The sequence below is a fragment of the Gracilinanus agilis genome, chromosome 6 (genome assembly GCF_016433145.1).
Source record: "Gracilinanus agilis isolate LMUSP501 chromosome 6, AgileGrace, whole genome shotgun sequence".
Taxonomy (NCBI): domain Eukaryota; kingdom Metazoa; phylum Chordata; class Mammalia; order Didelphimorphia; family Didelphidae; genus Gracilinanus; species Gracilinanus agilis.
This window is the reverse complement of record NC_058135.1, coordinates 62,842,624-62,856,367: the sequence shown is the minus strand read 5'-3', so window position 1 is coordinate 62,856,367 and position 13,744 is coordinate 62,842,624. Positions and strand designations below refer to the sequence as shown.

At 33.5% G+C, this 13,744-nt stretch overlaps 1 protein-coding gene across 1 annotated transcript in view; it reads left to right on the top strand.

Moving 5' to 3' along the window:
* ZGRF1 (zinc finger GRF-type containing 1) overlaps nucleotides 1-13,744 on the top strand; it is an 86,720-nt gene that overhangs the window by 316 nt on the left and 72,660 nt on the right. The window contains exons 3-6 of the mRNA XM_044681050.1: nucleotides 1,461-1,520; nucleotides 5,141-5,326; nucleotides 6,078-7,776; nucleotides 13,048-13,127. Of these exons, the coding sequence (XP_044536985.1) occupies nucleotides 1,461-1,520; nucleotides 5,141-5,326; nucleotides 6,078-7,776; nucleotides 13,048-13,127 (2,025 nt within the window). The remainder of the gene's footprint in view (nucleotides 1-1,460; nucleotides 1,521-5,140; nucleotides 5,327-6,077; nucleotides 7,777-13,047; nucleotides 13,128-13,744) is intronic.

The window sequence follows — 13,744 nt, the reverse complement described above, 5'->3', positions numbered from 1 at the left end:
GAATTTGAAAATCTAAGTATCACAGTGGATAGTTTGAAAATAGTAGAATCTCAATGAATATTTGATTTAATTTGTATTTAGAGTGGTAGTAACTAATTTTTTATTAACTGTGCCTTTGTGTGAATTCACAATATTATGTAATTTTCAAGGGAAAAAAAGCACAAGATGTTCATATTTAGCAGTGTTTTTTTTTTTAACCCTTATACTTCGGTGTATTGTCTCATAGGTGGAAGATTGGTAAGGGTGGGCAATGGGGGTCAAGTGACTTGCCCAGGGTCACACAGCTGGGAAGTGGCTGAGGCCGGGTTTGAACCTAGGACCTCCAGTCTCTAGGCCTGACTCTGACTCCACTGAGCTACCCAGCTGCCCCATATTTAGCAGTTTTAAACAGCAATTCATATGTAGCCTTTTTTTTTTTTTTTTTATTAAACCCTTAACTTTTGTGTATTGGCTCCTAGGTGGAAGAGTGGTAAGGGTGGGCAGTGGGGGTCAAGTGACTTGCCCAGGGTCACACAGCTGGGAAGTGTCTGAGGCCTGATTTGAACCCAGGACCTCCTGTCTCTAGGCCTGACTCTCAATCCACTGAGCTACCCAGCTGCCCCCATATGTAGTCCTAAGACCCTTTTGGGTAGTGTTAGTGAACCTTTTAGAGACTGAATGCCCAAACTGTACCCTCATGCCACATGTGAGCTGCCTCCTTACCCCAGATAAGGGAGGAAGGAAGCACTCCCACTGGGCTGCTGGGCAGAGAAGCAGGTGATGTGAGAAATGTCCTCAGGCACACAGAGGAGGAAGAGAGCAGCCCTCTCTGGCACACATGCCATAGATTCACCAACATGGTTTTGGGGGTATATATGAGATCTCTTGCCTATAGAATGATATGCAAATTCCTCAGCCTGGCTCCCATCTCACCTATGGGACTGTGGGACTTCTATTAGCTATATTAATAGAACAGTTTTTTCACTGTCAACCAAATACTCCATGCTTAATTTTTTCCTCTCCCTGCACATCCTATCCACACCCCCACTGTGTTTATTTTCTTAATTAGTACTACTTCCATAAAACTCACATCACCAATAAGCCCCATGTCAATTTTCCCCTTCTCTAGAGACTTTTAATACTTACTGATTTGCATTGTTTTTTGAACTGATAAATAAATGTGTTTATTTCTTCTCTTCCCAACTAGCTAGATTGCCAAATCTCATAAGGACAATACCCTGATATTTAAATATCTCCTTCAATGCTTAGCATAGTGCTGGAATAAATGATCGATAAATTCTACCATAAATAAATAAATTAATACAAACTGTTTAATATGTTAAATGACCTTTGAAATATTACAAAGCCAAATAATACATTCTATGTGATTTTTAAAATAATTGTTCATTTCCTTTAGAAAAAATTTAAAGAATTCAAACTTTTCATGTTAACTTTATTTTTTAAATGTTATTTTAATGCAGGCAACTTTATATGATGACAAAGGACGGTCCTTGGAGAGTTTATTTTTGAAGCAGTGTGAGGTATTTCAATATTTTTTTATTTTGCAAAGTCATTTCAGATATCACTTTGGAATAACCTTTATATGAAAACAGTTACTACAAAGTAAATTTCTTTTTCATGTTTTCATTATAAGTTTAACCATCAATGGGAAAAAATGTGCAAAACAATATACAAAATAAGGAATAAAATCTACATTAAAATGGTAGCATTTAGCAAGATAGAACCAAAAGATAATAACCAAAAATACTTTTGTTCTGTCTTCAAGGCATCTAAGGATTTCTATTTTCTTTCTTTCTTTGTTTTCTTTGTGTTTTTTTTTATTCTTTTATAATTGTTTTCTGACATTTTGCAGTCCATGTTCTTTCCTTTGCTCCCATCCTTCCTCACGATGGTAGATTATACATAGGTTATCTTATAATACATATTTCTATGTTTATCATGTGAAACAAGATGCATATTACTTACAGTAGAGAAAAATTCATGGAGGAAATAAAGTGAAGAGTGGTATGTTTCAATCTACATTCAGACTCTGTTGGTTCCTTCTATAGTAGTAGATAGCCTTTTTCATCATGAACCCCCTTGGTTTTTTTAAGATAATTATTATCATACATATGGTTCCTATTTATAGTGATTTTGCTTTGTTTCACTTTGTATGAATCCACATTTCCTTGTGTACTCCATATTAATCTTTTTTTTAGAGTACCCTAATATTCCCTTACTTTAATACTTTGCTCATCTTTGCCATCTTGATGGGTATAAGGTCACCATATGGTCACAGATTTAGAACTAGAAGGGCCTTAGTGTTCCTCTGCTACTATCTCCTCATTGGAGAGGTGAGGAGATGAAAGTAATTTGCCAAAGGTCTTGCTGGTCCTTTACTTTCTCTCCTCTCATTATCTTCCTAGCCCTTTACTGAATGGCTTCTGACCTTATCATGCCACTCAAACTGCCCTTTCCAGTTACCAGTAGTCTCTTTCTCTCTTTTTTTTTTTTTAACCCTTAACTTCTGTGTATTGGCTCATAGGTGGAAGAGTGGTAAGGATGGGCACTGGGGGTCAAGTGACTTGCCCAGGGTCACACAGCTGGGAAGAGTCTGAGGCCAGATTTGAACCTAGGACCTCCCATCTCTAGGCTTGACTCAATCCACTGAGCTACCCAGCTGCCCCCAAGGGTTTTGGTTTTTAAAAGATGACTCTATTACAAATGTGAATAATATGGAAAGAGGTTTTGAGTAATAAGTCATGTATAATCCAGTGGAATTGCTTGTCAGCTGTGGGAGGGGGGAGGGAAGAGAGAAGGGAGAGACCATGAATCATGCAAGCAAGAGAAAATATTCTAAAAAAATAAAATAAAATAATGTGGAAAAAAATTGTTAAGGAGCTAAAAAAAAAAGATTGTAAGCTCCTGGAAGAAAGGACTCTTTTTAGTCTCTTTTTTGTATTCCCAGTGCTTAGTACAGTACCTGTCACATAGTAAGTGCTTAATAAATAAATAGGACTGAAATATAGATTCCTCTTTAAGCTTGTCTTAACCTGCATATCTCTGATTAAGGAATTTTAGGTTTTTTTCATGTGGTAATTAACTTTTTGAAAAGTTTCCTTTTATACTGAAGACCAGGGGTAGCTAGGTGGTGCAGTAGATACACCAGTGGCCCTGAAGTCAGGATGGTTTATCTTCCTGAGTTCAAAATTGACCTCAGACTCTTACTAACCATGTGACCTTGGACAAATCACTTAACCCTGTTCGCCTCAGTTCCTCCTCTATAAAATGAGTTGGAGAAGGAAATGCAAGCCTCTTCATATCTCTGCCAAGAAAACCGCAAATGGGTTCATGAAGAGTCAGGCATGAATGAAATGATTGAACAACAATATACCATGAGGACAGTGGTTCTCAAAGAGTGGAGTTGGGGACCCATGGGTCCCTGAGACTCTTTCAGAGGGTTTACAAATAAAACTATTTTCATAATAATACTAAAATGTTTTACTTTCTAATATAGTAAATATCAATAGATATAACCCAAATAGCAAAAGCTCTTTAGAGTATCACCAGTATTTTTTGTAGAGTGTAAGAGGATTCTGAGAACCAAAAGTTTGAAAACCACTGCATACAATTAATAAAATATGCTTTCCCCAAGAAACATTGGGTCTTAGGACATAGACATTTGGGCATTTCCTCCTAGATTCAGGATATCAGACCTCATCTGATAGACTTATTCCAAATATTCCCACCATCCTATTTCTTTTCTCTATAGAGATATTGTTTAAAAGTACATTTCCAGCAATAAAATGATTTGGGACAAATCCTAAAAGATTTTTGACAGGAAATGCTCTGCACCTCCAAAGAAAGAACTATTACAGTCAGGTAGATATAGATCAAAACATGCTATCTTTCACATCAGTGTATTTACAGTTTTATCTGGGGTTTTGATTTTGTCTGAGTGTGTGTACTCTTACAACAGTGACCAATATGGAAATGTGTTTTTCATGATAATAAAAATTTTTAAGAAGAACAAGGGGCAACATGAGAGCAGCTGGATAGCTAAGTGGATTGAGAGCCAGGCCTAGAGAAGGTTGGTCCTAGATTCAAATCTGGCCTCAGACACTTCCTAGCTGTGTGACCCTGCACAAGTCACTTAACTCTCATTGCCTAGCCCTTACCACTCTTCTGCCTTAGAACTAATACACAGTATTGATTCTAAGATGGAAGGTAAGGTTTAAAAACAACAACAACAAAGTATAATTCTGGTAGATGACTATTACTTTGTATGGATGCGTTGCTCTCATCTTTTTAGCTTCTATATTACTGTATCAAGCAATAAATACCATGTTTCTATTCAATTAAGTATTCATTTTGGTATTAAAACATATTTCTTTTCACTAAATATTAAGCACCTACTATGTGTTAGTTACTGTGCTAAGGACTGAGTATTATCTAAGTTTTAAAGACTATAACAAGTATTTTTTCATCAACTAAAGTAACAATACATTTTTTTAACATTTATTAATATTCATTTTTTAGAAAAGTTAACATAGTTACATGATTCCTGCTCCTACTTTCCCCTTCACCCCTTGCCCTTCCCCCACCCCTGGCCAATGCGCATTTCCACTGGTTTTAACATGTGTCATAGATCAAGACCTATTTCCAAATTGTTGATCATTGCATTGGTGTGGTAGTTTCGAATCAAAATCCCCAATCATGTCTGCCTCGACCCATGTGTTCAAGCTGTTTTTCTTCTGTAACAATACATTTTAAAACAATCTTTGATAACTTATAAACCAAGTCAATCAGTCAGTGAACATTTATTAAGCATCTATTATGTACCAGGCACCAGATAGGGATACAAAGAAGCAAAAACAGTCCTTGCCCTCAAGGAGCTCCCAATCAAATGCCAAATTTTTAAGTAGGGGAGTGATTTATGTCACTACTTTATTGAGTAGAATTTTCAGCATGTATGTAATATATGTTCATTTTGATAGTAAAATATATCATTGAGATTTAATTCCTATTATTCACACATAAATGTATATTTTTATGACATTCAGAAAAAGCTGCTTTTTTTGTTTATTGTTGTCAGTTTGCATATTCACCATTTGTGATAACAAATGTATATGTTTTGAACTTTTTATTCTCTAAAATGTAGGTGAAACCTGGAGAGGATTTAGAAAGTGATCGATATTTAATCACAGTTGAAGATGTAAAAAATGTTGAAAACATCCCTAGTAATTTAGAAGTTAGAACAGAAGTACCGAAGTTGAATGTACAAGAATTGAAATCTTCTAACAAGCCAAAACTGCGCCTATCCACTGGTTTAAAAAGAAAGTTTACTGTAAGTTTTACTACTTAAAATAAGAAATTAGAATGTGTTTATAAAACCTTGGACATGGCCGACAGATCTTGAGGCTATTATAGTTTATATTTATTTCATTGATTATTTTCATTGGTGTTGGGAGCTTCCATTAAGAAATCTCTAAACCAGTGCAGATAAATTTTTTGTGTGTGATTTATAGTCTTAGAGAGTGGTCAGGGGCGTTGGAGGTTAAGTAAGTTGCCTAAGGTCACTTTGCCAATTTGTTTCAACAGATTGAATTTAAGTCTTCTTTAGTACAGGGGAGGTCTGTCTGTAATTCCATACTGTACCTCACTGCTAGGAGGTTCCAAGAGAAAAAAAATACAATTATCTGACTCTGAATTGATATTTATGTTTTAACATATTTAGCTCAGTAAGTTGTTTCATTTTAGAGGCAACTAGCTGTTATCATTGGTAGGATAAAGTGTTGAACTTAGAGACAGGAAGATCTGAATTCCATCCAGCCTCTGACACTAGCTGGGTGACCCTGGGCAAGTCACTTATCATCTCTCAGCCACAGTAACTTCATCTGTAAAATTGGGAGAGTAGTATTATTTCACAGAGTTGTTGTGAGGAGATAAGATATGTAAAGGATTCTACATATCTTTAAAGTATGCTAGATATATTATTTTGTTCTTTAAAAGAGTGAAAGCATTTCTCCTCCATTGCCAGATCACTTAAAATTCTCTGTAACAGTGTGATGCAACTAATGTTATTTTCATATGTTTAGGGATTCCAAGGACCGCGTCTAGTACCAAAAAAGATGGCAACCAAAGAAAATGGTGAATCACCAGCATCACTTCTATCTAAGGAGTCTTGTCCTACCTTTTCTTCTCTGTTGTACCGCACACCTCCATTGTTTTCTACTGCTGGAAAGAAAAATAGATCGTCGATTATGCCATTGGACTTTAACAGTGTTGTTGATTATAAGAAAAGCAACACAAATGATGTGTCTATCCCCTTACTTCTCTCTACTACATCCATCAATTCTAATCAGGAAGGATTGAGTAAAGAAGATGATCATTCTTTTCTCAATTCTGTAACTAGGAAATCAGACATCTCAGTGAAAGAAGACTGTTCGACAAACAGGGGCTCGGCAACCGCACAAAATATCAGGAGCAAAGAACAGATTTTAGCACTTCTAAAATCCAAATCAACTCCTACTTCAGAAGTTACGGAGTATTTTCCTCTTGGACATTTGACAGAAGAAATAAAAAGATCTCCTAGGGCACAGTGCATAATAGGAAGGGAAGAAGAGATTACTGAAATGAACAGCACAAAAAATATATCTCACCAGTATTTAGAAAATAATGCAAGAAAAAGAAGCCGATGGGATATTTATTTACCAAAGAGCTTATCTATAAGTTCTGATGTAAGCTATACCAAAGAAAAATCTGAGGACCAAGATGACAATTTAAATTTGCATTTGAAAGGTTCTTTTGAGCAAAAGGAGATGAATCTCTTTGCAGTGGATTCTGAAAAAAAGGTTGAGTTTAAGACAGACAATCAAATAGATAATGATGACCAAACTACCTGTAATCAGAAAATACATTTTCAAGTATCTTCTTCCTCTGAAAATGAGCTGGGAGCAAACTTACCAATTGTCTATAGCAATGAGCATCATTACTTATTATCAGAATCCAAAACTGAAATGCTTTTCAATGATGATTATCCAAAATCTATAAAAGGATCTCTTTTTACTACGCAATATGTGCAGGAATTAAATAAAACTGGAGTGCCAGAAAGGGAGAACCACTTAAAGCTTTCTTCTCAGCCAGAATGGGAATTTTCACAAATACAAAGAGATTCTTCTTGCATAAATAATACTCTGGCCACATTGGTTTCTGAAAGCAGAGCTGAAGATGAAAATATTAAAACTAATACAGATTTGAATAGTAAACCAGAGCCATTTTTGGAGGTAACTTTCAGTCTGGACAATTTTGATATTAGTGATACTGAGGAAGAATCAGAAAACAGCAACGTCTTTCCCTTGGATTCTGAGCATAGGCTAAAGAAAATTTTATCTGAGAACAAAACATATGTTGAAAGGAAATTTGAGGTTAAGGATAATAGTCAAGAAGATGATAATGAACATTTGTCACATCTGAAGACAGTTAATTCTAGTCCTCCAGCAAAATTTCCCATTATGAAAACTCCATCTTCCCAGATTTGTGCTAAAACTTTGGTAGGTCTTGATAAAATTGGTAAAGATAATGAGGCATCTTTCTTATTTAACTCAAATCTTCTTGAAGCTGAAAACATTGAAGAAGAAATGACTGTAAATATGTCAAATTTTGAAACATTAAGCAGAGAGACTAGTTGTGATTCATCCTCAAAGCAGACCAATGATATATTGGTATATAGTAAAGGGCACTGTAATGGATCAGTTCCCCAAACCAATACTGATTGTGATCATGTCTCACCTCAAAGTAAGTCCAAAAACATTAAAAAAACTTTACATATGCTTTCTCTATCAAACATAGGTATGACTCAGACTTTGGAAACTAATATGCAGTTTACTAAAGACAATGGATACGATTGTATTTTAGGAAATTACTTGCATAATGGACCATTACCAGTTAAGAATGATAGCTCACCACTTTTAAATACTGATCAGAATCATCATTCTGATTCTGAATGTGACATATTTGACGTATCAGGCACTCAGACTTCTGATACCTTTTGGGAAAAAAAGCAACCTATTTCCAAAGAAGTAGGTGTGTATGAATTTGAAGATACAGGAAGTATGGAGAGTATAGAAAGTAAGATACAGACTAACAAAGAATACAGAAAATATCAGGACAGTGCTGGAAATTCCTTTGGACTTTCTGACTTAGTTAACAGCATTTCCCTTTTAAGGTCCTTATCTGAACATAGTACAGCTTTGGAAAGCTTAGAAAAGTTGAAAGAGAGAAATCCTGATACGAAACACCATAGATTTCAGCTAATTGACAAGCCAGTTAAAAGCACAGAAGGTTAGAATGATTTCCTTATGTTTGGGAATGCTCCCTATTAATAGAATGGATGCATAAATAAAGTGAAAATGTTTGCTTAGGTATTTTTCATTTCCTTGGAAGAACATATATAATATGACTTCTTTCCTTTGCAACTTCTTTCTGTATCACTATAAAAATTGTAGCTCATCGGCATGGGAATTTAGCAGAAATGGGAGACGTAAGACTAATGAATTTTTGAGCTAGGCAGTATGTTAACTAAAAAATAAAGATTATATTTTGTTAGTTAAGTAATGTGTAGGTAATGGAAGGATTTAAGGCCACATCTATCCTTGAGAAAACCAGATGATTTTCAAAATTGTATAGCATTGTAATGATAGCAAATAATTTTAAAATCTACATTTTGATCTGTTGCTTTGAAATCCAAGGTGGGGGGAAATGTTAGATTTTTTTTTCTTCTTGACTATACATCCCTCTAGAGTATTTTCAAGTTAAAAGAGTGAAGTGATCTTTACTACAAGAAAAATTGTGAGAAATAGGGTAGAGAAGAGAGGAGACTGCCATGTACCAGGGTGAAATCCACAATTCTTCAATTTGGATTTTTAAAGTATACTTGAATTTTTTTTTTTTTAAGGATTTTTATGAAAAATCCAAAATAAGAATACTTTAGTCAGTTGCTTGATTGAAGAGCAGGCTAAAATAACCAAAATAACAAATTGTTCACACATAAAAAATGCATGGCAAGGGGCAGCTGGGTAGCTCAGTGAATTGAGAGTCAGGCCTAGAGACAGGAGGTCCTGGGTTCAAATCAGGCCTCAGACACTTCGCAGCTGTGTGACTCTGGGCAAGTCACTTGACCCCCATTGCCCACCCTTACCACTCTTCCACCTAGGGGCCAATACACAGAAGTTAAGGGTTTAAAAAAAAACAACAAAAAATGCATGGCATAATGGAAGAATTTGTATGTGAACTCATTGTTAATAGATGGTAGGTTATTGTGGATCCTAATTTAGACTTTCTTTATTTTTTCTTCTTTGTTTTGTTGCATTAAAAAGACATTGTTATGCAGTCTCTCAAATAGAACTAAAATTGACAAGACTTCCCAAAACACATCTAGAATATTAACTCTGATGTTACAATACTCCAAAATCTGAGACTGAATTTAAAGATTGGTTTAGTGTTGTCATCAACAAATGATTGGATAAAGTAAAAACCACTAGAGGTTTTACATAATGTTAGAATGATGCTGGAAATTTTTCTGGATAGCTTCAATTAGCAAATCAGTAATTTTTATGGGTAATAGCTGCTGATCCAACTGGAGAAACAGATCAGTCAATTATACGTATATTGACCCTTCTAAGATGAATGCTGTGATTTGTTAAATTTGCTTTGTTAGGGGTTATTAGTACATCAGCAATGCTGTAATTTTTTTCAAGGACCTCAACTCATTCCACAGAAAGAATAAACCCAAATGGAATGAGTCACATTGCAAGGCTTTTCATTTTGATTTGCTAATAGCCCTTAATGAAATATCACGGAAGCAAAACTTTAGTTGGGAAATACAAGATGAACCAACTTGTTGATCACAATGTTGATTATTAGTCAGCAGGGGAATAGTAAATGTTATAACCAAAACACAATCTTTACATATATAGAAGAGGTAACAGGATGCTATTCTGCATAGATGGATATTAATTGTACAGTTATGTTATAATAAAAAAATTGGAAATATTAAAATCTTATTTATTTAAGTATTGTGAAGAATAACCATATTAAAATAGCCATTTTAAAATGTTCCATTAGGAATCATCAATTTGGTTGTAGTGCATTAGAAGATTGATACTATTTTGTAATTTTGAAATGATTTATGTTTTTCAAAATTAAAATGAAAAAATATGGTAAAGAAAAACATGTTAAAGAAAAACTAAATTTGGCCAGAGAAATACTATAAAATTATAAAGATATAATATGATGTGATAAATCTGAAGGAATTTCATGATTGATTTCTAGAAACTTAGTTTTAATTTTAGAAAAAATTATAAAACTTGATCTATTAGCTAGCAGAAAAAGATTATTTTCAAAGTTTTAAGTAAATTTATTTGAAAAGAAATGACTTCTGAAACAATTTGGAATAATTGAATTTATTTTTTAAAAAGCACAAATCACTAACTCAAAGCCATTTTGCAGATTAATAGGGAATTCGTTTTATAATTTATTTGGTACTTGTTAAAGTCTTTCAACTACAGTAATCCCTCCTCAGAAGTGTTTTACAATAGCTTAGATAACACCAATTTAGAATTTAATTTTGCTGCAATTTTAGATAAAGGCATTGCTTTGATGTAATATTTTTTTAGTATGTCACAGGAATGGTGCCAAATATTAAAGTTAATTTATTTAATTTTTGCTCATTTTGTTTCTAGATTTTAAAAAGAAAATTATGGAATCAGAAACAGGAGCCTTAAATATTGAAGTCTGATACCAGAAATAACTGTTGTTCTTTTATCGTGACTAATATAATAATTTTCCAGATTTAATTTTCCTGTAGTTTGTAGTAAAAACTAAAATTTCATATTTTTCTCATTTGAGGAAAGAAATCTAAAATGGTTTTTGGATTGTTTCTTTGGAAATAAATTCCTATTAGAAGGATGGTTTGTGTTTTCAAAATAATTTGGATGTTCAGATTTTAACACTTAATTTTCTTATACATCAAAACTAGAAATTAAATTCATTGACAGATTTATTTTAGTAAGTCTGCGCAAGTGATCAGTACATTGAAAAAGTCCCCCAAAATTGTGTAGTGTTTTTTAAATTTATGTGGACCTCTTACTCTATGAAGGAATAAGTTGGGAGATTCCTCTCATATCTCTTCATTTGAGCTCTATGTGATCTTTGGTTTCCAGTTAGCACATTTTTGTGCTTACTTTGTATATACTTTTCTGCTTACATCACTCTGCATCAATTCATATAGATTTTTTCATGCTTCTCTCTATTTGTCAAGCACATAATTTCTTACAGAACTGTAATATCTCTTATGTTTATGTACCACAATTCTCTATTAATCTGCAAAATGGCAAAGAGTGCTGCCCTTATATTTTGGTATACACAGGGACTTTCTGGGTATAAGGTGAAACCTCAGGGTTATTTTATGTATTTCTTATAATTTAGTGATTTGGAATATTTATTAATGTGGTTGTAAATAGTAATTCTTTTGAGAACTATATTTTGATCACTTATCTATTGGGGAATGGCTTTTAGTCTCACACATATATATCTATCTCTTAGTTGTCTCTATATCTTGGCTATCAAACTCTTTTTTTTTTAAACAATATTTTTATTTATTAGTAGTAATCCAAAAAATCCTTTTTGCTATTGAAAATGTTTCAATATTTAAAAATATATAATGTGAGGGCACGAGAAGATATTTTTAAATGATAATTTTTCTGAGAATTAAATAAACCATTAATTTGATCAATGAAGTTAGCCCTTTTTTATGGATATTTTTTAAATGAAAGATGCCCAATACAACATAAGTTAAAGTATCAATGAACATAACAGTTTAGGGGGAGTCACATTTCTTTGCATGCCAGTATTCATGGTACATGAAGAAAAAACAAGTAAAAATGAAGTGTAATGATTACAACTCAGCTCAAAGTTTCCTGTGTGAATCTTTTCCTCTACTCATATCTGAATATTTTACTTGTTTTTTTTATTATTTTTTTTATTTTGAATATTTTCTCCTAGCTACATATTATCAAACTCTTAACAGAAAAATATGATACAAGCTTACCCCCACCCCAATTCTACTGCTTTTCTTCTTATCCTGGATCCATTGATTTTGTTTATGGCAATGTCTTTCAGTTTTGTTTAATCAAAGTTATCTATTTTTTGTTGTTTTTTGTAATTTTACCTCTATTCCTTGTTTGATTAAGAATGCATCTTTTTACCTGTAGCTGTGTAAGGTATGTAATCTCATATTTTTAAATTTTCTTACCTTATATTTAATTTTTAGGATACATATTCATTTTTAATTTATTTTGGAATATGGCATAAGATGTTAGTCCAAGACTAATGTTTTTCTAGCAGTTTTTATCAAATAAGAAGTGCTTTCCTAAATGATTCATGTTTTCAGGTTTATTGAACACAGGGTTATTGAATTCCATTGTTTTTTTTCTTGTCCAAACTGTTCTGCTTCTTTATTTTTTAACCAGTACCAGATAGCTTTGATGACAGCTCCTTTAAACATAGTTTAAGTTCTAAAAATTCCATTTCCCTTCATTCCTACCCTTTTCGTTATTTCCCTTGATATTCTACATATACAAACACACATGTATATAAATACCAGAGATGCCTTTTGTGATTTTCCTGCTTATTGCAATTTGTAAAAATAATTCATTAGTAGTGCTAATATTGATATTAAAAAATTTGACAACTCAAAAAGACAGTTCATAGGTAATGAGTGATTCTTAGCAATGGAGCAATAATGGTTAGGGAAGGAAATACCAGATAGCAACTTGCCCAGATATCAAACTTGTCTGCACAAGGTTATAAACCCCATTCTAGTGTTTATCTTATCTTCAATGAGTTTGTAAAAATTCTTCCTGTTAAAACTTAAAATGTAATCATACTAGCTTTTAATAATAAAATTATTTTCAAATATTTTAACCAGAACTTTCAGACTTAAAAATAAGATTTTATTTTCATTTTAACAGTGCAGATATCTAAATGGTATCCGTTTGTCCATTGTAGCCAAGAAATCATTTAAAGAAGTATGTTCTTCATCAGATTCACCAGAGCCCCCTAATCTGTATCAAGATTCTACTCAGCAGGTAATTAATTCATTTTTATCAGCATCCTCTTGTCTTTTATGAGTCTAGTTTAATTTGAACACAATCCAGTTGTGTGAACCAATTCAGTAATGTGCAAGGCACTTTGCTAGGCACTGGGAGTGAAGAGGGGGAGAAGATACTAGTGAAAATGAAGTCAACATTCTAACATCTCATAGGATTATCATAGTGTGGGATGTGGTATTAGAGATCACATAGTACAATTCTTATTTGAAAGATGAAAAAACTTAAGATGAATAATTAACTTACTCAGGTGCCCATTTTCTCTAGACTAAGACAGAAAGAGCTGGGATGTTGTTGTTGAATCATTTCAGTCGTGCCCTACTCTACATGAGCCAAGATATACCAACACTTTAATAATGATGCCCCTGCCAGCACTCCATTCAACATGTCTGAAGCTTCACTCTTTACTGGAATCAGAGCTGGGAGGGAATTTTAAAAATCATATGTTCCAATTCTCTCATCTTGAAGTTGGGAAATAGGCTTAGTTTTCTAAGGGCAAGGCTATCCTGGTATTTAGTAGATATGTCATAGAATCAGATTAGAGATGGAGAGGTTGCCCACTCCTACCTCAATCCCTCCATACCCATTTTACAGTT